The sequence below is a fragment of the Notolabrus celidotus genome, chromosome 3 (genome assembly GCF_009762535.1).
Source record: "Notolabrus celidotus isolate fNotCel1 chromosome 3, fNotCel1.pri, whole genome shotgun sequence".
In the NCBI taxonomy this organism is placed as follows: domain Eukaryota; kingdom Metazoa; phylum Chordata; class Actinopteri; order Labriformes; family Labridae; genus Notolabrus; species Notolabrus celidotus.
Genome location: NC_048274.1, coordinates 9,175,141 through 9,197,073, shown reverse-complemented (window position 1 = coordinate 9,197,073; position 21,933 = coordinate 9,175,141). Strand labels below are relative to the sequence as shown.

Sequence of the window (21,933 nt, the reverse complement as noted above, 5' to 3'; positions counted from 1 at the left end):
AATTAACTGCAACATACCAGAGAGAGGAGAACAGATATTCTATGTGACGGATGATCATGGAAATTAAACATGTCAGCACCGGAGACAAAGCTCTTCCCTCAGAGATGTCTCAGAGAAGTAAAGGGATGAAATTACCAATAACACATATTGTTCAAGTAACGTAAATGTTTAGTTAGTTTCAAAGGAAACCCTACTCCCTCAGTGTTGTCTTTATTTAAGGGATGGACGCAGACTGAACTGTGGGGAGGATGAAACAATCCTGGGAGAGTTAAAACCTCAACAAAGGTAAAACTTGAAGAAGTTTGAAAAGCAGCTGATTTCATTTCTAGTGTTTGACTTTAGTAAGGTTTTATTTCAGTCAGTGCTCAGTGGGTTGCATCCCCGTCCTTATAAAAGTAAGACTGTCTGCTTCGGTTGAATAAACCTGGCACTGCGGCTTCATGATCATCTTAAGAAGCAGCGGGTGGACACAAGATAATCTTTTAGGCAGTGGATGAATTCTTCATTTAGGAAATGGACAGAGCACTTCTTGGCCGCCTGCTCTATCCCTCTCAGACGAAGGGAGACGAAGGGTGCATGTGTGCCTGTGTGTGTGTGTGTGTGGGACAGTGTGAGACAGATCGCTGCATAGGGAGAGCTGTGGGGGATGGAGGGAGTCTGACAGGGGAAGAGATCTGCTGAGGGCAAATTTCCATTCTGCCAAAGTCTGAGAAAAAAAAGAGATGAGAAACTTCTCCCTGCTCAACAGTTACATCACAATGACCTTCATAACATACTTCTTTGACACTGCATCTTACACTCACTCAATGCAAAAGGTACAGCATGCTATATTTCAAGGAATTCCAGACAGAGATTGGGAAACAACACGAGTTAATGACTAACATTGTGAGTTTTTTGTTAACATCCCACAGTTGATTACGTCACGCATGCTGTGTATCCAGCGGTCAGCTTTCAGGAATTGCTAAACAGACAGGTATGTGAAATAAAATGAGACTTTGGCCTGTGAGAGGTGGAGCAGGAAACAGCACCCTCCTGTGCTGGTTTAACCTGTGTGAGTGCATGAGTCCTGCTGGGGGGGGGGTTAATCACTTTACAGCCCCTGTAGACGCTCACATGCCTCTGATCTAATATTTATTCAGGCTAAATACCTAAAAGCACATAAAGCTTGTTTCAACTTTGAACTAAATAACAAGTCACAGAAGCTTCTTCATTTCACTTCTGACAGACATGAGTAACATACAAGACATGCAAGAGGAATAAATGTTTAGAGCGAACTTAATCAGATGTGACGTTGTGTTTAGAGCGATGAACGCCACATAAGAAAACATGAAGTAATGTTAATCAAGCAGTATCTTCTCTCAGATCTAGAATACCCCTGCATCGAGGAGATCGTATGAAGGTCAAAGCTAAATTAATCTGCATGTTTGAAGTGTCTTGAGGCTGTAAAGGCTGAGTGTGATGAGGATATGAATGAGTTTAACCCAAAACAGTTCAATGGAATCATCATACTGTAATCATTTCACCACATTTAAAGAATCTTGTCTTAGTCGTTGTGTTTTCTGTGGGGACGTCAATGTCTACATCTGCTGATTGTAAAGTGTTATGTATCGTTAACTTAACTGTTATCTTGTGTGTTTTGAAATATTAAGATTGTGCAGATTCTTATAATGCACTGTCACCTCTGTAAAGCTGTGCTCCACCACAGGAAGAAAAGATGCTGTGATGCAACAGCTGCTAAAAATCCTAATAAACTAAGTTGTTTTATTTTTATTGAGGTTTTTTTATGTGACTTATAAGAGTCATATGTGTTTTATTATAATGTTATTATATTTAATTAAATTTTTTAGTGTTTTAAGTAAACTTTACTGTTTTTTTAATGTGTTTAGAATTAAATTGGATTGATTTAATGTGTCTTTAAATGTAAGATTAATGATTTATAAAGGTTTCTTTGAGTACTTTGAAAAGTGCTATATAAATAAAATGTATGATTATTATTGAAAGAAGCTCAATTTTAAGTGTTTAGAGGTTTTTATAACTTCATTAAATTTTTCATTTTAATATTCAATTTTGTTATTACTTTCAATTGTTATTTAATTATTAATTTGTTTTGCTATATTTATTGTTTTTATTTATCTTAGAGTTTTATTCTTACTTTTTTATTGTCTAAACTAGTTTATTTACTTATTTCTTATTATTTTCTCTCTGTAGTTTATTTATATATATTTTATTGAATTGCTGTTCATTAGTCTCTACTTCTAAGCCCATTTATGTTTTATGTAAAATCATTATATATTTTATTTAAATTTTTTCAATTACTGTAAAGCTCATTGAACTGCATTTGATTTGACTGAAAGGTTCTCTATCAATGAAGCTTGATTTACTGATATACACATATATACAGTAAATATATATATATATATATTTCCAAACTTTGCACTTAATATATGAGCTCACCATTTACATGAAAAAAAACCCTCAATCCATTTATTTTTTTCTTCATAAATCAAGAAGAGCTTTTGAGATAACATTCCTTAGTGTCTTGTTTCGGTCTAAAACCTCTAAAATATTCAGTTTCTGTCATTAAAGTTTGAACTAAGCAAAGATCTTACACATTTAAAAAACTGGATTCAGCGAATTATAACACTTTTGGCTTAAATAAATCAGAATAATTAATTGCATATTTTAAAATATATGGTGGTTAATACACTAGAGGACCATCAGTGATTAATCAATGTAGTTCTGTTTCACATTCAAATAAAAAAGCCAGGTAATATTTTTGAATGTTTTTATAGCAATAAATGACAAATTCAACACTACATACAACAAGTGCAGTTTTTACATTTACACCCCATGAATCTTCCACCTTGTTGCAAACTGAATATCAGAACAGTTTTGACTAAAGTATACAAAGTAATGCTACGCTGTAATATATCATCTATAAATGTGTTGTAAGATGAACATACTACATTAAAGTTCTGAGTAAGCTTGTTTCAGTGTTTTAGTTTTGATTGATAGTGTAAGCATCAAAGAAAAACAGTAAAAATGGTGTGTGGGTGTGATCCTGATGTCCTCCCTTTGCAGATAATATCCAATCCAGTGACATAAAAATGTAATTTTGTACCTTCTTCAAAAAGCCAATGTGCAGTTTCCACTTCAGGCTTATCTGTGGTGGGATTCCCTGTTTTGACCTTTCTGTGTTTCCTTTGATAACCAAGCTCAGAAACAATAACTGCATCGTATCTACAGCTGTAAGGTGGCAGACGTCTGTGACATGGCGTTGTAAATGAACGTGTTGCTGAATGGCACAAACTGGTGGCTGATGATCTTGATGGCCTCTTGAGCAGCTGACCCTGAAACCAAAATTAGACATGATTAGCACCGTGTGGTTTTAAAATAGCAGAATCTACTCCTGAAGAATGCTCAAATATTACCTCCCAAAAATGCAGCGACTGTGTGCGGCTCTGCTGCTCCGTATCGACAGCTTCAGATCACACATGCAAGAAGAATAAGTTAGTAATAATGAATTTTGATCTTTGAACTACAGCCAACAGTGAGCAGAACTTACAACTCGTGGATGTAGTCGTCTTTGATGTTTACATTAAGGCTGTACTCCTGTAGTAAGCTGTTCACACAGAGCTTCAGTTTGCTGATGTCCTCCTCCACCTGGTAGTTATAAACTCCTGGAGACACAGGACATCATTCAACATGAGTGTTTTAAAACACTGGCAGCTAACATGCGTCCACATGTAGAAATCTACCAACTCCTTCTGTACACACTAAGTGGAACATGATGGTACGGTTTTAGGATGACTAAATAGCTCCCCCTTCTGTAGAAACCTCAAACTTTCAAACACAAGAAACATCTGTAAGGTTTCATACCAGGTACATTTGAGTCTAGAAAAGAGGGATCTTTAGAAACTTCAACACACCTGGGTAGCGGGAATGCTGCTGATAGAACCGATCCACAGCCCGGAGCATGAGGTAGAAGACCATCTCACTATCTGGATTGTCCATGCATGAAGCTGAGGACACAATGGCATAGTTAAAAGTTGTATGTTGACTTTAGGGGAAGAGAAAATACTCTGCAAGTTATCTCAAACACAAGAAAAACAAGGCATGAGACATTCAGCTTACTGATTTCATCTTTATTGACTGAATCCGCACTATATTCTTCAGCTAGAGATCTGCAGCGTACCACCCTCAGGAAGGACGAGTTCTTACCTGGACCAAAAAACAAACAGTTAAGGATTAACTTCATGAAGGTACACCAACAGTCATCACAAATAATAGACTATAATATGCTTGATTTGCTGTCACACTGTGCATAGCGTAAAGGGAACACTTCATGAAAGCATCACAAATCCACACAGCTGCTATTTTAGGTGTTCTCTCTAAAGTCAGAGAGGACACACGATCGACACGGTGCTTTCAAGTGACGCTTCATCTGAGCAATTTATCATGCATTTCTGCAGGATGCATTAGCCCTCTATAATGTAATGCTTGTACATAAATGTGTCAGAACATCCTCTGTGATCCTTTCACACTTAAATGCATGTTTTCATCATTATCCATGATAATCACATCACATTTTATGATCTGTGTAATTCAAAGCTGCCCCCTTTTAAAGAAAATAAGAGATCTTCATAACTTTTGAGAAATGCATTTAAAGAGGTGTGACAAACCCTTAACTCTGCAACTTAATACAGAGAGTGATTTAAAATACATCCTGCACAGTTTGCGCAACATACACATTCACACTAATCAGATGTATAAGCATGTAAATACACCCAATAGTTCTAATAATCTGAGGGTACGGGGTGATGATGAAGAATAAGTTACTTACAGAACAGCTTGATGTCCTTTTCAGAGATGCTCTCCGGCGGCTTGTGGAAATGAAGAAGTAAAGTTTTTGAGATTCACTTTTAAAATGCATTTTAAGTAACACTGTTTCTGACAACTGATGGCAAAGGAGGATACAAAAAATCTAATTATGAGATCTTAAAATGCACCTTTACAATCTAATCACTTAAAATGTGTTTTTCGTGAACTCAGATTAACTATGTTGTTTTGTTCTTTTAGCTGATTCTTCATTTTTGTGGAAGTATATTAAGAGCAACACAAATCACAAGAGGAAGCTTGATTTGAGTCCTCAATACTTGCAATAGCAGCAATGTTGTTGTATCTTCTTTTAAGTGCCTGCTGGGATACATCAAATTTAGAGCTTATCCTATCCAGCCAAGACACATCTACCTTTCTAGAGAGATGAGAGTATCCAGTTGTTTAGTCTAACCTGTCCAATCTGTTATTTGACTTGAAATAATTAAACCCTAAATCTGGTTTGAATGCTCTCACATAATGGGTACATGACTTTCAAACATACCTTTCCAACAGACTGCAATAGAGAATCTACGTGCTTAGAAACAGCTTCTGCGTCCTGCATGGCCTTCTCCCTGTAACTGGGAAAGAGCACAAAAATTAACACCAGCACTTTAAAATCATGCACAACAAGTGCAGTCATACTGATCACTTCAAGTTCCTTTACAACTAACTAGCATTCACACATTCAACGCTTACACATTTTGAAGGTTGATAAACTTCTGAGAGTCTGCGATCATGTCTGGGATGGATCCTCGTACAGGTAGGCTTCCATGGCCTTCACTGAGAACAAACTCCTTGACAGCTCGCAGCATCACCCAGAAGGGCGAAGTCTGGGAAACACACAGAATGAATGTCAGAGTTTAAAATAATGAACAATAATAATAATAATAATAATAATAATAATAATAATAATAATAATAATAATAAATATTTAAAAAAAAAACATTTTCTTTATAGAGAACTTTTCAAAAAACAGGTTACAAAGTGCTTTACATGGGCTGAAACAAGCAGGTCATAAAATCACAATAGGCAAGATCAATAAATAAAACATATTTTAAAAGACAAAATTCTTACAATTCTACAATTCTTACAATTCTTTTAATATATATATTTGAAAACAGTTCAACTTAAGTAAAAGCAAAAAAAGTTCAGGTAAAATCAGTAATGGCTCTGGGATAAAAGTATGTTTTAAGAGGGGATTTAAAAGAGTTCACTGACGCAGCAGATTTGATCTCCTCAGGCAGATCTTTCAAGAGTGTCGAACCCCTCACTGTAAACTCCCTGTCACCTTTTGTTTGCATTTTTACATTTGGAACACACACTAAGCGTCTGCCTAAGGATCTTAACGTATGTGTCGGCACGTTATATAAATGAATACTTATCTCAAACTATCAAATTAAATATGTGTATTCTTCAATAGTTGTCTAGCTGTGAAGAAAAAGAGTCCAACCTGTGATGTGATGTTGTTACACTGCTCACTATTAAACAGGTCTTCAACAGCACTAGGAACCTGCAGGAAAAGGAGACATTAAAAACCGTTAATGATGAGAATGAAGGGAACAAATTGACTGTTGTTTGGAGTTTCTGAGATCTGGCACCTTCGTTGGATTTAAAGCAGTATTGACATTCTTAATAGCTTCCTCAAAGTTTTCTTCGTCTTCTGGGACGCCGTTCTCATTTTTTAGAATCCCTGAAGGAAGACGAGACAAGAATCAATCACAGCTGAGTCTGAGTTGTAAAGCAAGGATTCTAAACTTCCTGGCAAACGCAATCAAGAGGTCAATTGATACCTTCTCTAATGAGCTGTCTGAAGGCCTCTTTCTCTTTGTAGTTTTTTGGCGGCTGACAGTTGTGCTAAAAAAGAATAAAGCAGAGTCAGATACAACCACACATATAAGAACAGTAATGTAAGATGGAATGTAAATGTACCTCACTGAGCCACTTCTCCAGGTATTTAGCAACAACGATGATCCACGGCGTGTGACTGTGATTCTACAGATTAAACAAAGAGTGGCAAATGGTTCTATCAGTTATTCAAAGCCATCTACTTTAGGTGTAAATAATGTGCATCCATAAAGTTTGCAGACTTCAAAGTACACACCTTCTTGTCCATGCTGCCAAGGTCATAGGTCTGAACGTGGTTCTTGAGCTCTGCAAAAGGCTGGTCTAACCTCAGGTCCTCCAAGGCGTTGTCAGGATGAGATTCAATCACTGAAGAGGAATGTAAAAGAAGTGTCATGTTATTTCTTTAGGCTCTTTGTGACAAGTTATTTATCACTTGACTGTAATTGCAGCTCCAAAGTTCATATTCAACTGAAACATTACACAAGCACGCAGAATACCAAGGCATAGGTTACGATTGAAAGTTGAATTGTTTGTATAAATGTTACAATAAGAACTAAAGCTAATCACAGGTCATTGTGAGAAACTTACCATCATTACTACCAATAATGACCATTGTTTTAGCATCACTTTAATTTGTATTTTTATTCTATCTTATTTTATGTAATTGAATTATTTTATTGTATTTTTCTGATAATTCTTTGATTTAATTTTGTTGTTTTAACATAATATTTTATTTTATCGATATTGTCGTAATGATTTTATTCAACTGATTTTATTTTAATTATTCTATTTTTAGATATTTCATATCACTATCCTCTATCTTGTTTAAGTCTTGTATCATTTTACCAATTGCTGTTGTTTCCTGTCTCTCTGTGCTTTTGTGAGGCTCTTTGGGCTGCATGCTTGAATGTATGAAAGGTGCTGTATAAATAAAATGAGTTGAGTTGAGTTGAACAAACCTGTATGCTCCTGCACCACCAGCCTCATGGCGCCGATCAGGCCGTAGGATTTACAGACTAAGAAGGGAACAGAGACGCTCCAGAGAACTGAGCCTAGCCTCAAACATGTGCTGTTGAAATTCACAGAAAAGGAACGAAAACAAAACAAATGAAGATCATTCATTAAATGCAACAAAATATGCAAATCATATTGTGGAGAAAGTGTGAGAAGAGATGGAGTACCTTTCTGGCAACTGGACACCAATGACTATAGTAAACCTGTGGAAAAACTCTGGATCGTTGTCCATGAGCTTGTCAGGACTCTGCAGAAGACAGAGAAAAAGGAACTCTGTTATTATAAGGGCCACAACACTGATCAATACAGCTATATGTCAACAATGCATGTAACATTTCTAATAGGCCTACTACTACTACTACATGCTGAAATGTAACCATCCTTACACATGTGCTGAATTTCTCAGGGCCTTCCTTCACATCCTTGCAAAGTGTTTGAAACTGCTTCAATATATTTTGTGCAAAGCGGGTATTGACCATGTGATGAAAAAGTTAAATGCTTCTGTGTTTTTACATCTTGCTTAAGTATTTTTTAACAAAAACTAAGAAGAGAGAGCACATGACTCATGTTTTAATGACCTAACACTGGCTGCCCTTGCTTTTAGAAGATTACTTTTAAAGCACTTCAAGGTCGGCCCCAGAATATATTTGTGAATTGCTGTCACCCTACCAGCGCGGGCGCAGCCTCGGATCTTCAGGCAGGAACCTCCTTAAAGTTCCCATCTCAAACTTTAAAAATAAAGATGAGCATGCGTTTACTGTTCAGGCTCCACGACTGTGGAAAACCTGCATCAGTCTCTTCTTTTAAATCACGTCTGAAGACATATTTGTATCGAAAGGCCTTCTTGTGATATTGTATTTTATCCATGATGCTATATGTGTTTTTAATTTATTTTTATTAATGGTTTTCTTTAATTCACTCCTTGTTTTTATGTGTTTTACAGTTTTCGATTTGTTTTACTATTTTTATTGCTTTTTGTAGGTTCTCTTTTACTCAGCTGTTCCTTTAAGTTGATCCTCTTAAATTGTCTTGCTTTGTTCATTATTGTTGGGGTTTTTACGATGTAAAGCACTTCGTAACGTCTGTTTTGATAAGTGCTACTATATATAAATACACTTTATTATTACTATTATTAGTAGTATTATTAATAATAATAATAATTATTATGTAGTACAACATCTGTGGCATTGTGTCAAAGCTGAACCATACTGACCTCTTCCACAAAGTTTCCAGAGACGTCACTGTTTAGCTCTTGTAGCAGCTCAGTCGCAGCCTGTGCTCTGTTCTGCAACATCACATTAGGTTGAGCATGATTACAAATGTGCACAGATTTTTGCTAATATTTTTATTTTAAAAAATGAAATACTAAATGCACAACATTCGTCTACTTCTGCCTGCCATACCTTTCCGATGCTGTTGTTGGTGAGGAAAAAACTGCAAGAGAAGATACAAGAGTAAGTGTTAGTTAATAGACAAGTTGCACTGACACATTATTTTAAGCCATAAAAGGACATTTTCTTACTTGTTTCCAACATCTTCTCCAGAAACAGTGTGTCCATCAACTATGGTGAATGCTCCAATACCTGAGGACGAGATTATAAACATAAAGACAGATGCTTTCCTGAAACTTCACTAACACCACCCTGCAACACCTGCTCACCTGGCAGCACTAGGTTCTTCAGGATCTCTGTTCCAGTAGCTGTGGCGTTGACGAGACAGACGTGTGCATTCTCCAGTGCTTCTTGGCCATGGTCCCCCCACAGTCTGTAAGAACACATACATGCACATATGTTGTCATGTAGTCACAGTTTGTCCCTCCCACTGCTAAAGCATAACTTATGTAGCTAGTGATACAGCAGCTGCAAAACATTGAGTGTCATTCATTTATCTTTTTAAAGCTGACAGCAAAAACTATATAAATGTGAAGGCAACATTTTTTGTGTGTGTTGATGTGCACAAGCACATATCAATCGGAAATATATAAACCCATCCTATCAACCTTACAGCTAATGCTACAATAACATACATCAAGCTAACGCTAGCTAACCTTACACTCCTACCTCTTCGTATTTCTGCTACATCATATCTAGGTTTAAATTAGTAGGACGGAAAGAAAGGGGATAGAGGAACTGTATGAATATGTGACTAATTTAATTTACCTGAGTTGCCTGTCGTATTTCTGCTCTTTGGAGGCTTTAGTTGCTGCCATGGTAGCTTTCCAATGAGTGACGTCTAAAGATGCATTTTTACTTCCGCATCGGCAGATTCGACACAAGGACGCATGCGCTAAGATTTAGCTTCGCACTTTCGACACATTTTTTTCCTCTGATTCTCATGTCTATAAACAAAAAATGATTTATGATTTTATTAAATTAGATAAAAATTAAGATACAAGTAATAGACCAAATTCTATTACATGTCATGACCATAGCCTACATAAAAACTGTGTCAGTGGCAGCTGCCTGTACAACTCCAAGAGGCAGGGGTCATTACATAAAGAGGGTACCTCTCTCTCTCTCTCTGAGACATGTGTTGAGCTATAGATTACAGTGAGCTCATTGTGAACAGCAAAACAGCACTAATTATGATAATTTCTGTACTTGAATATTCAATATTTAATGTTTATTTTTATGTCATAGTAAGTAAAATAAATGTAAAGCAATAAATTATATATATATATATATATATATATATATATATATTTTTAATCAGTATCATATGGGCAATGAATTAGCACTTATTTAGATAATAAACATGGTCAACGATGTTATTTCAATCAATTAATCATTCCAAAATCTGAAAGACTTGAAGAAGCAATAACACAGCATAGTGACATGAAATGTGAGAGACACTGTACATCATAACAAAGATCAAAAAGCTACCGAGTGCATTATAATAATCCTTGCTTTAGCAAAATTCATTATTCTTATTTATCTATTTATTTCTTGTATTTATTTGATCATTTGAACTTTAACTTATTTTAAATTATGTTTTTAACTCTTACTTATTTTATTAATTTTATTGTATTGCTTTTATAATTATTTTTAAGTATTTTATCTATGATTGTCTTTTTTATTTTACCCATTTCTGTTGTTTTCTGTTTCTTTGTTCTTTTGGCTGCATGCTTGTATGTATAAAAGTGCTATATAAATAAAGTTGAGTTGTGTTGATTTGTATCAGTAGAATAAACAAAGTGTAGTTTGTAGTGTGAAGTTTAAACTAAAAAAAAAATATTTAGAATAAAGAAATGGAGAATAAAGTGGATAAGGATCATTACATTTGTATTGGAATGTATTGTAAATAATTTCAAATCTGTGGTGTGCAATGGTTATTTTCTCTCTAATTATTTTTTATAATATTGTTTCCTTATATTAACATTTACTACTTATATAATCCGTTTTTTATATGTTTGATATTCAATTTCTGATTTTTGATAGTTATAATTCCAACATTGTTGTATTTCCTTTTATTTATCTTCCTCACATTTCTCTTTTATTGTCTTTTAGTTTCTTTATTATTTGCAAAGCACTTTGTAATACAGTTTTAAAAAGTGCTAAAAAATAAATAAATAAAGACTATTATATTTATTGTATGTTTATTTCCTAATATTGGCTACAGCTCCTCGTGAAACATATCAACACCATTTCAGAAGAAGGCATCTAGTGGTATAAAATGCATACAGACTGTAGCACTAACTCCTTCATTCCAGCATTGAGCTGCTGCAGTTACATTAGACAGGATAAGCCTTTTAAAAAATCTCAGACAGGTGGACTGTGTGCGTGTACGCGCGCGTGTGGGCGTGCTGGGGGGCGTGCCAAGAAGCAGAGGATTGCCCTTCCCCTTCAGCCACTTCATAAACTTCATCAATAGCTACACCGGCCGATGTCTGTGTCCGTCCTCCACGTGCGCACCGGAGTGCTGGAGTCAAACACCGGGAGCTTGGTCAGGCGTAAATCCATTAACAAGGACAATGACAGGGAAACACTGGGGATACGGAAAAGATGACGGTAAGATCTTCCAGCATCAGATACAGGCAGAGTCCTAACCCGTTTCCCATCTCTAGTGGAGACAATTAACCCTCTGTTCTGAATAAAATGAGTATTATTCGTTCTGCTGAGGGCATTGCGTGTTTGATCCCGGGGGAGTTACGCGGAGGAGTGACGCTCTTAATGCGAGATTAGCTGCACGCGTAAAGGGATGACTGCTGTAAACTTAAGCTGACTTTTCATTCGATTTACCACGGTCACTAAAGACAGGGACATTGCATTGTGCATCAGTGCTGCGCTGAGATTTAGTTTGTGCTCATTTAAAGACAATCTGATTTATACAGGTCCTCATTTTTAACCTGAGTGTCCCACCAGAAAATATGTTTTTAAATCCTTTGAACTGATTTGGCTGTCTCATTGAATAAAATATTACTTCACAGTTGTGCTTTATAAGAATTGAATATTTTGACCCTGTAGAATCACTATTTTTTGTTAGTTTTTGTTTGACATAAATGTGACCCTCAGCCTTTTAAATTAGAGGCAAAGGCATTTCAGTATTGGAACTTTAATGCTCTGTTTGTGTGATGTGTCTCTTAATATGATCAGGTCCATCCATATGGCACAAAAACTTCCCTGTGGCCGAGGGGGACCGCCAGTCTCCCATTGACATCGTCCCTCAGCAGGCTTCCCATGACTCCAGCCTGGGCCCAGTCGTCCTAAACTACGATCACTGCACCTCTCTCAACATCTGCAACAACGGACACTCTGTTGTTGTGGAGTTTGATGACACTGATGACCGTTCTGGTGAGAAACACAAAGTCTTAACACCAACAAGTCAATCACATATCACATATGATCTCCATAAATGTCACATTAAGTGTGGATAACATGAAAGGAAAAGCATCAGAAATGTGACATGGATGAGCAGTGATAGGATATGATGTATGTGTGGATTTATTTTAATGATTATTGTCCATCTAGCTCTTCCTGACTAAGGTCACAGTTCGTGGGTAATTTGAGCTCTGATATCTCTTCATCGCCCACATGCAGTCTAAATATGTCTGAACGTTTATTTTCAGTAAACACGCTCCTGGAAGGTGCTATTACCTTGATTTTTAGAAAGTGCAAACCATCTGCATAACTGACCATAATCAAAGGTTACAAATAAGCCGCTGTTTATGCTGCGAGGAAGTGAAGCCAGCAGTTAACGTAATGAGTATCTGTCTGCCGGACAGAAATATAATAACCCAAGGTGATCTAAATTGTTATCATCACCATATTCGCTTTTATCATTGGGTGGATCCGGTTTAACCACTCTATCATTACCATGAATGAAAAGCTCAGAAATATGGGGCTGTTTGTGTCAGACCGTTTTCACAGAGATAGCATGTGGCTATCATTGAAAGTAATTAATGAGAGAGGAGATCTTTATGATTACGCTAATGCACTTCCTCAGAATTTCTCCGTGGTTCAAGCAAGGTGCCCAAATCCCCTAAACCTGCTGCTGTCAGCGTGCCACGTGCTGCTTGGTTTGGGTGTACACATGCACATATTCACACGTGACAGATCTCTGCGTGACAGTTATTTGGGCAAGAAGGTGAGAATAATCTGAATATGTTTAATCAATATAAGAGAGGTTTGCAATCCAGGAAATTCAAGGTGATACCAGTCTATTACAGGACATTAGAGAGGAGAAGTCCCTCCCTCTCCAGTGGACCAACATGATTTACATTTTGAAGTGAATCAACTTTACAGAAATATGTGCATTATTATAAAAAAGATTTTTTGAAGGAGGGTTTTGCATGTTCAGTCTGGGAACATCCATCATTTGAAAGCTCTCACACTCAAAAGTAGCACTTAAATTTAACGCTGAGTCAAACCTAGTAGAGCAAGGCCTGCAGGCTAGCCCTCAGAGCACCAGCTATTATTTTTGCATATTTAGCTGCAGCCCCCAACATGGCCAGACTTGTATGTATGTTACCCCCCTTCCATTCTTTTTTAAGCCTCTTTTGGAGTTTTTGATGTATTGTGTGCAGAACAGGAGGTCTAATTCACTGAGCTGTTTCATGTGAAGGTAATGAAACTGAGCTGTTCATGCAATTTAATTGATCTTTTTAAAGGGAGGCTTTAATTGAATTGACAAACATCTGTACACTAGATACGAGTGGTTACACACTAATCCCCTCATTGATAATATGATTATTCTTATTTAAAGAGATCACATTGCTCATGCAACTGTCCCACATCTGTACCGTAAGATGAAAAAGATAAGTGTTCTCCTCTTTTTGCCTGTCATGCCTCGCTGATCTGACCTTTACTGGAGGGGCCTGTTTGTCAGAAGGATGTCAGCAGCATCACAATGAATTACAATCAGACCACACTGGTGTCCAAACCCCAGCAGGGCCAACTGGAGTCTCCGTGCTTTCCTGAATATCTAGCGGTTGTGATTTACATTAAAGTTTCTGTTAACCCTCGTCAGCCTGATGAACTTAAGTGGAATGTAAACCATCCCAAAAGTAGCTTTACTTGCACTTTATTTAGCAGAGGAATGGTTATTTGTGTCTTAAACCAAAGCCTCTGCCACAGACTGTAATGATAGATTTGATGGTAAATCAGAGCGTCTGACTGTTAGAGCGTCAGATCATGTCCCTGCTTTTACAGAGAAATGTAATCTGCTGGGTGTTACCAGGTTGACTCATCCTGTGGCGGATGCTCTGGGCAGCGTTTGTTGGAAAGCAGTTTGTCTGACACCCACAGAGAGAAGAGTGTTAGTGTGTGAAAACTGGGTCTTTTATTTATTTATTTAGTACATTTTCTCTCCTCTCCTGCAGTGATCCGGGGAGGCCCTCTTGACAACCCTTACAGACTGAAACAGTTCCACTTCCACTGGGGGGGAAAGGGCTGCCACGGCTCTGAGCACACTGTTGCAGGAAATAGCTATGCATCTGAGGTCAGTGTCTGACATCTGAATACAACACGGTGTGTTTGTGTGTATAATTACCACACACTGCACAACCCATTTATTTTCTAAGGTGTGAGGACAGATGTATTAGATAAAATGTTAAGATTTGAAATTCAGCTAAAATAGGACCATCATGCTAATAGTTACCTGTTTTTCATCTTTAATGCAATAAGAAACCTATTGACTATAGATAACATAGTCTCTACTTTAAAATCCATTTTTGTTTTTTAATATATCCTGCCATTATTTAACTTCTACTTTTTTCTTGTTTAAAGCACTTTGAATTACACTTTAAATTGTATGAAAGGTCCTATATGAATAAAGCTTGATCGATAGATATACTCAGGCAGAAAAAACTGACTCAGGGTTATCTTACTAGTACACCGCTGCAAGCGAATTGTGTTATCCATTGCTCAATTTAATTTAATAGAGCACAAGAAAAACTCCAAAGCACTTTTTTTAAACAATTGAAGTGCCTGTTTTAATTTAATTTTACTTTAAATTAAATTTAATTAAATTTAACTTAACTTAACTTAACTTACCGTAACTGAACTTAACTCAACGTAACTTAACTTAATTTTATTTTATTTTATTTTATTTTTATTGTATTTATTTTTTATTTTATTTATTTTATTTATTTTATTTATTTTATTTATTTTATTTATTTTATTTATTTTATTTATTTTATTCATTTTATTTATTTTATTTTCATCTTTTATTTTATTTTATTTTATTTTATTCTTATCTTGTTATATTTATATTGGTTTATTTTTCTGGTATTTATCTGATTTTATTTTATTGAGTTGATCGTCATAATTAAAATTTTGAAGTATTTTATATTACTTTCCTTTCCAATTTACCAATTTATGTTGTTTTCTGTCTCTGTTCTTTTGTGAATCCCTTATGGGCTGCATGCTTGAGCTTTTTAAAGGTGCAACATGCATAACAATGAATTGAGATGAGTACAGTATCGTCACACAGGCCTTAAAACAAGCCCCTACTACTCAATGTTTCTGCATCAAACCTTTATCAGAGACATCTGTGACTCTATAATACTTTTATTGTCCTTCTATCTTCCTTCTTATTCCCCCTCCAGCTTCATTTAGTTCACTGGAATGCCATCAAGTACAAGTCGTTTGGGGAGGCGGTAACGGCTCCCGATGGTCTCGCTGTCCTGGGTATCTTCTTAGAGGTAAGATGTAATCATGTTTTTTTTATCCCAATGTTTTAATCTCCAGTTTTTAAGTCTGCATGCCTGAACAGAGGTAGAGTCAGAATCACCGTGTCTGTACTTGTTGTTTTAAACCGTTGGCATCATTTTACCCAAGACAGGGGACGACCACAGATGGCTCCACACGATAACAGACGCGCTCTACATGGTGAAGTATAAGGTCGGTGTTATGATTGTTGCTGAATCGTATCTTGATAGGGTTTGATGCTCTGATACCAGCAATGTGAAAACTGTTAACTTTGTGTTTACGTCTCAGGCGAGTGTCACAGACTTTAAAGGCTTCAACCCAAAGTGCCTCCTACCCAGCAGTCTCCACTACTGGACCTACCCGGGATCGCTGACCACGCCCCCCCTGCATGAGAGTGTCACCTGGATCGTCCTGAAGGAGCCAATCACAGTGTCTGAAAAACAGGTATGTGTTCCGAACATGTTTCTATGACCTCTAACATGAGTCTGGTTCTGGTCGAGGTTTCTACCTGTTAAAGGAAGTTTGTCCTGTAACTTGCTAAATGCTAAATTAGCAAAATGCAGCTTGCAACTGTCAATGTATATTAAGATTAAAGTATGGGGGGTCGAGCCTTCAGTTATCAGGCACCTCTCCTTTGGAATCATCAACCAGTCAGGGTCCATGAAGCAGACACCCTCTCTACTTTTAAGAGTAGGCTACAAACTTTGCTTTTTGATAAATCTTAGAGCTGATTCAGGCTTGGACCAGCTCTTTGTTATGCTGCTATAGGCTTGGACTGCGGGGAAACTGACACACTAGGATCCTATCTCTCACCTCTCTCTGCCTGTCACTTACTTTAACTCTTCCTGTCCCACTTAAGTTACTAAACATAGACCTTTCTGGAGTCCCATCTCCCTCTATCCCTCTTTACAACCACAACTCGGTCTCAGCAGATGCGTGTCTAACATGAGTTCTGGTCCTGCTGGAGGTTTCTGCCTGTTAAAGGAAGTTTGTCCTTGCAACTGTAACTTGCTAAATGCTGCAAAGTGCTCTGCTCATGGTGGATTAAGATGAGATCAGACTGAGTCCTGTCTGTAAGATGGGACTGAATCTTCTCCTGTCTTGATGTTGGGTCTTTATTAATAATAGAACACAGATTACAGTCTAGTCTTGCTCTGTTTGGAAAGAGTGAAGATAACATTTGTTGTGATTTGGTGCTATATAAATCTGATTGATTGATGTATTAAAAATTGTGTCTCTTAGTTACATCATCTTAAAGTGAGTTTTTAATGAATTTTCCTGCAGTTTCAGATGGGACATTTACAGTCAACAAGATTACACAACATGAAAGCTCTTATCTCTGCAGCACTTATTATTCTAGGTCAGCTGCACAGTCATTAAAAACGGTTATATTGGCTACAAGCCAGTAGTAAATAACACCTCTCACACTAACTCTTTGTTTTTCTTTACTAAAATAATGATTTTAAACAAGACTGGCATTAGATTTTAAATTAATCTTGACTGTTCATTTCTAATTTTAGATCAATTCCCTTCATGTATCTGTTCTATTTAATGATCTGCATCAATATTCCTCATATCTTGAATATGATGATTTCTCAAAATATACAGAAATGACTTCTATGACTCGAATAATATAAACCTACACAGTTGCACATGGAGGCAGATATTGTGAGATGCATCAGTAAGTGAGAGGCCTGTGAGGCATCGATGCTGCAGCTGATCAGTCAGTCGTGACACCCCTGCTTCCTGGCTTGCATAATCTCAGGCAATCCTCTGCCAGGCTCCAAGGATCCACTGCCAGCTTTGTTGTCAAACTCAAGTTCAGCATCACTGGATCAGTATGCCGAGTTTGAGCTGTTGTGGAGGCGGGTGCTTGTGGGGTTTACCTCTGTGCTGTGGCGTATCCATAAATATAACGTGATGCTATATTTAGACAACAGAGCGAGAGCGAGGGCGAGGGTGAGCACCATCCATGAGGGATGCTGTGTGTAGTGTGGACTTGTTTTTATCCACCGCTCTGAATTGAATCAGAAAGTTTACGTCTGATAACTCCAGGTTGTTGACAAGTTAAGCAGACTAACTGGATGTGTGCAGCACATGCCTTCAAGGTCCCCCTGTGAGCCGGCCCTGTGGAGACTGTTGCCGGCCTCTGGATTATACTCTTACTCTTTGTTGATCTTTTCTAGTCTCCATTTTTAACTCCAGTACTGTACATGAGGAATGAGGAGTTCTAATGACGGCGGCCCCTCGAGTGTAGTCAGGAACAATCTGTCTTTAAACCCACGTTTTTGGCATAGTTAGGGGTGAAGTGTCCGCTAGGCAAGTGGCCCCACAACCTAGGACTCCAGAATTCAAGCCTTTGATCCCCTCCAGCTGATTATCCTGATGGATGGATGGATGGCTGGACGGGTTCAGGGCTTTAATTGAGAAATGCTTGCATGGGGACCCAGCAGGGTAACAGGGTATTATTTTGTTTTTCACTTCCCTTCTGATAGAAATAGAGCTAAAGGGAGACCGAGCAAAAAGAGGTTCAGTTGTGTGGATCCTGTTTAGGTTTTGTTCATGTTTGATATAAGACTCCTAAATTTTATCCTACTTGAAATGTGTGACCATCCCAAAGCTGCTTAAATTCGTTATTAGCTACAAAAAATCAATAAAACGAAATTTAAACAAATAAAAAAAAAAAAATACAATCAGAGAAATATCAGTAAAATAAAATAAAATCATTACATTAAAATCAATACAATAAAACCAGATACATTTCAGAAAAAAAATCAGAGAAATAAAATCACCAAAATAAAATGTAGAAATACTAGAAATAGAATAAAATACAAATGAAATAAGATACTTCAGATAGAACATTAGTGAGTCACACAACTGCCCTGGAAGACGTGTATCTTCATTATAAAGAACATGGCTAATCCTGCATACACTGTTCTGCTGCTATAAATACTCTTCAGTGCACAAACTGCTGCTCAAAGTAGTCCACTTCAAATTCTTCTGTTATGAAAGATGCTTCATAGACCTTCGAGGAACTAATGCAGAGATTAGGATGTCTTTTCATTGGTCTTGTAAAAGCTGGTCTCATCCTTTTACAGGCTTATAGAAACCAATGTGGAGCAATTCATGCACCCCTGAACCTGTTTAACAAAAATAACTCAAATAAAATCAATTACATTTGAAAAAGTATCAAGTTAATCATCTTTCTTTCTCTCTCTTGCTGCAGCTAGGCAAGTTTCGAATGCTCCTGTTCACTGGAGAGGAAGAGGATCAGAGGATGCGCATGGAAAACAACTTCAGGCCTCCCCAGCCTCTCAAAGGCAGGAAAGTCCGCTCCTCCAATTAATGTGACCTCAAGAGATCTGAAGTCACGGAGAAGAACAACAAGAGCTCTTTTAGACAGCAGTGAATGCATTAAATCGAGTGTACTTTTTATTTTTTACCTCACAGTAGCTTGTCCTGAGGATGTCTGATTGTAACTGTACGCTGTCGGCACACTGAGATGTTTCTCTCTGCAGTCAGAAGCTTCAATGATGCAGAGAGAGAGGGTCAGTATCTGAATGATTTAGGGAATATTAAAAAGGGATATACATTATTTATACTTAAGTTTATTAATGCCATTACGATGATTATCACTGTTACAAGCTACATATCAATGAGCTTGGATCTGTACTGTATCAACAAGCGTTTATAAGGGGTGAATCTATGTAACCATCTGCAGTGAAGTCTGTCGCCGTCTGCAGATTCACAGCCTCAGCCTCCCTTCCTGATCCAGACTGATCCCTCGTTGATCCGGTCTATTGCTGGTGGATTCCCAGTGCTTGTGTCCATTGATCCCTTTCAGTCCGACAATACCAACTGGAGGTGGGATTGGATTAGTGCTGCATTAGCTCTTACTGCTCTCGTCGGCCTTGACAGAGAGCATGAAAGTCTCAGGTCCTTTTTAGTGCTCAACAGACACGAGAGTGATTTATTATTTCTGGCTTGCCGTCACAGTTGAACAAAAACTTGTGGTCACAATTCTGTCTCATGTTGGACTTTCTAAACTCTAGTAGCCCTTGCTTGAGTCTAGTGAAACCAATATTTCACATAGCTGCATACTGCCTCAAGTGTCACATTTCTTTGATGGTGTTATTTCATGCAGAAGGTAAAGCACAATGTTAATAACATTCACCTCTGAATCTGCACTTCTGAGAAAAACAGCCACATATGCAAACACCTTACAGAGGCCCCATTGTTTCACATGAGGGAGTTATGGCAAATTTATGCAATGTTAATCCTTTCTCTAGACTTGGATTTCACTAATTCAAAGGAATGGCAGCTCCAAAGTTCCCTTTCAACAAACCGTACATGCGATGAGTGGCACTCATGATTGTTTTATGCTGTTGATGTGAAAAAAAACACAGAAAAAAATGAAATTTACAGCTGGTTTGAATATTTTTGTAATGCATTCAAAATCATGTTTGCTGACTAAAATAAAACTCTGAATGACCTTGATTTTTTTTTTCTACATAAACAGAACTACTCAACTCATTTTTATTTTTAAAGCACCTTTCATACATTCAAGCATGCAGCTCAAAGTGCTTCAAGAAAGAACAGAAAGACAGAAAACAACAGCAACAGGTAAAATGATACAAGACTAAAACAAGACAGAGGAAAGTAATATGAAATAATTAAAAACAAAATCACTACAAGAAATCAATTAAATGAAAGATAAATATCACAAAAAAACCCATTATAATAAAAATCAATAAAATGAAGTCAGAGAGATATAATAACATGTAAAATAATTACAATAAAATCAATAACATACAATTAGATAAATATAGGAAAACTATTTTAAAATCATTACAATTAAATTAAATCAGGTAAATATCAGAAACAAAATAAAATCCCTGCAGTAAAATCAATCAAATAAAATCAGATAAATACCAGAAAAATAATAAACATAAATAAATTTAATATATAATTAATTAAAAATAAATAAAGATAAGTTATCATATATAATAAATTCAATAAAAGTCAGTATTTAATAATATGGATGTTCTGTTCTGCTCTGCTCTATAAATAAAGCATTTCTGACTCTGATTCTGATGGTCTCTTTATTTCATTAGGCATTGTTACAAAATTTTTGAAATGGGTAACAGAAGGCTAATGGCAGCAGAGTCAGAGCATAAATTGTCATCCATTAACTGAAGTTGATATTTTATCTTCCCACCTTTATTTTATAAAAGGTCCTTTGATTGAACCTTGTACCTGATATCGATGATTTGCTTTTAACAGAGGAGGCGTTCAAGCAAATGTTTAAACTCACACTCACCGATCAGAAACAGTAACACTGTGTTGGAGGTAATTAGTAGCCAGGTTGTAGCCTGAAGCACTGAAGGAAAGAGAGAAAGAACATGGACTGAGATCAGTCAATTATTTACCTAATGTTTTCATTGAATGAGTTTTATTTGGTCCTAAGAGTGTTTACAGTGACATTATCAATGAGGCAGTACAGTCATAAGCGCTGATCGGTGAAGCTGTCATTAATAGATTAATGTCTGGACAACCTGCTGGCTCAATAATGTGCTTCTGTCTGAGGTTTTATGACATGTTCAATCTTTAAACAGAGCATCATCTTATCAATAAGAACCCATGTCCAAACAAATTAACAGATTATAGTTATTTTATACATATAACCATTCTACCATATCAGACTCCTCCCTGATCTCCAAGAGACGATCAACAGATCCCCAAACAAACATCCCAGTGTTTATTCTCTGACTCCATTCTGCAGATTTATCAGATTGGAAATTGTATATTCTTTTTTTTTTTTTTAATAAGAAAGTGTTCCTCATCATTTACTCATTGTTTCTTTCATTACAGGTATTGTTTCATAACAAACACATACTCGTATATCCAGGAAACAGCTCCAGTGTTTTCAGTGAAGCCTTCAGTGTTCCTTTATTCATTTATAATTTAATACCCCCTCACTATTATTATTATTTATTTTATTTGTATTTATTCTTTTTTTTAGAGTAATCATTGCTCTTTTATTTTATAA

At 36.7% G+C, this 21,933-nt stretch overlaps 2 protein-coding genes across 2 annotated transcripts; one reads left to right on the top strand and one right to left on the bottom strand.

The window, feature by feature from the left end:
• Positions 1 to 2,771: 2,771 nt before the first annotated feature.
• Positions 2,772 to 10,029, bottom strand: nae1 (nedd8 activating enzyme E1 subunit 1). The gene is made up of 20 exons (XM_034680717.1): positions 9,897 to 10,029; positions 9,398 to 9,501; positions 9,260 to 9,320; positions 9,141 to 9,171; positions 8,951 to 9,022; positions 7,905 to 7,984; positions 7,683 to 7,792; positions 6,980 to 7,089; positions 6,808 to 6,870; positions 6,669 to 6,732; positions 6,477 to 6,568; positions 6,329 to 6,388; positions 5,575 to 5,708; positions 5,381 to 5,456; positions 4,844 to 4,883; positions 4,135 to 4,221; positions 3,930 to 4,022; positions 3,566 to 3,680; positions 3,432 to 3,481; positions 2,772 to 3,350 (listed from the first exon to the last, which is right to left on the bottom strand). Exons 1-20 carry the CDS (start codon positions 9,944 to 9,946, stop codon positions 3,241 to 3,243), a joined length of 1,602 nt encoding a protein of 533 aa, XP_034536608.1. The 5' UTR covers positions 9,947 to 10,029; the 3' UTR covers positions 2,772 to 3,240.
• A 1,553-nt stretch (positions 10,030 to 11,582) lies between these two features.
• On the top strand, positions 11,583 to 20,381 carry ca7 (carbonic anhydrase VII). The gene is made up of 7 exons (XM_034680434.1): positions 11,583 to 11,744; positions 12,330 to 12,527; positions 14,555 to 14,673; positions 15,782 to 15,877; positions 16,014 to 16,076; positions 16,173 to 16,328; positions 19,111 to 20,381. The coding sequence occupies exons 1-7, from the start codon at positions 11,708 to 11,710 to the stop codon at positions 19,228 to 19,230; spliced, it is 789 nt and encodes a 262-aa protein (XP_034536325.1). The 5' UTR covers positions 11,583 to 11,707; the 3' UTR covers positions 19,231 to 20,381.
• The last annotated feature ends 1,552 nt before the right edge of the window (positions 20,382 to 21,933 follow it).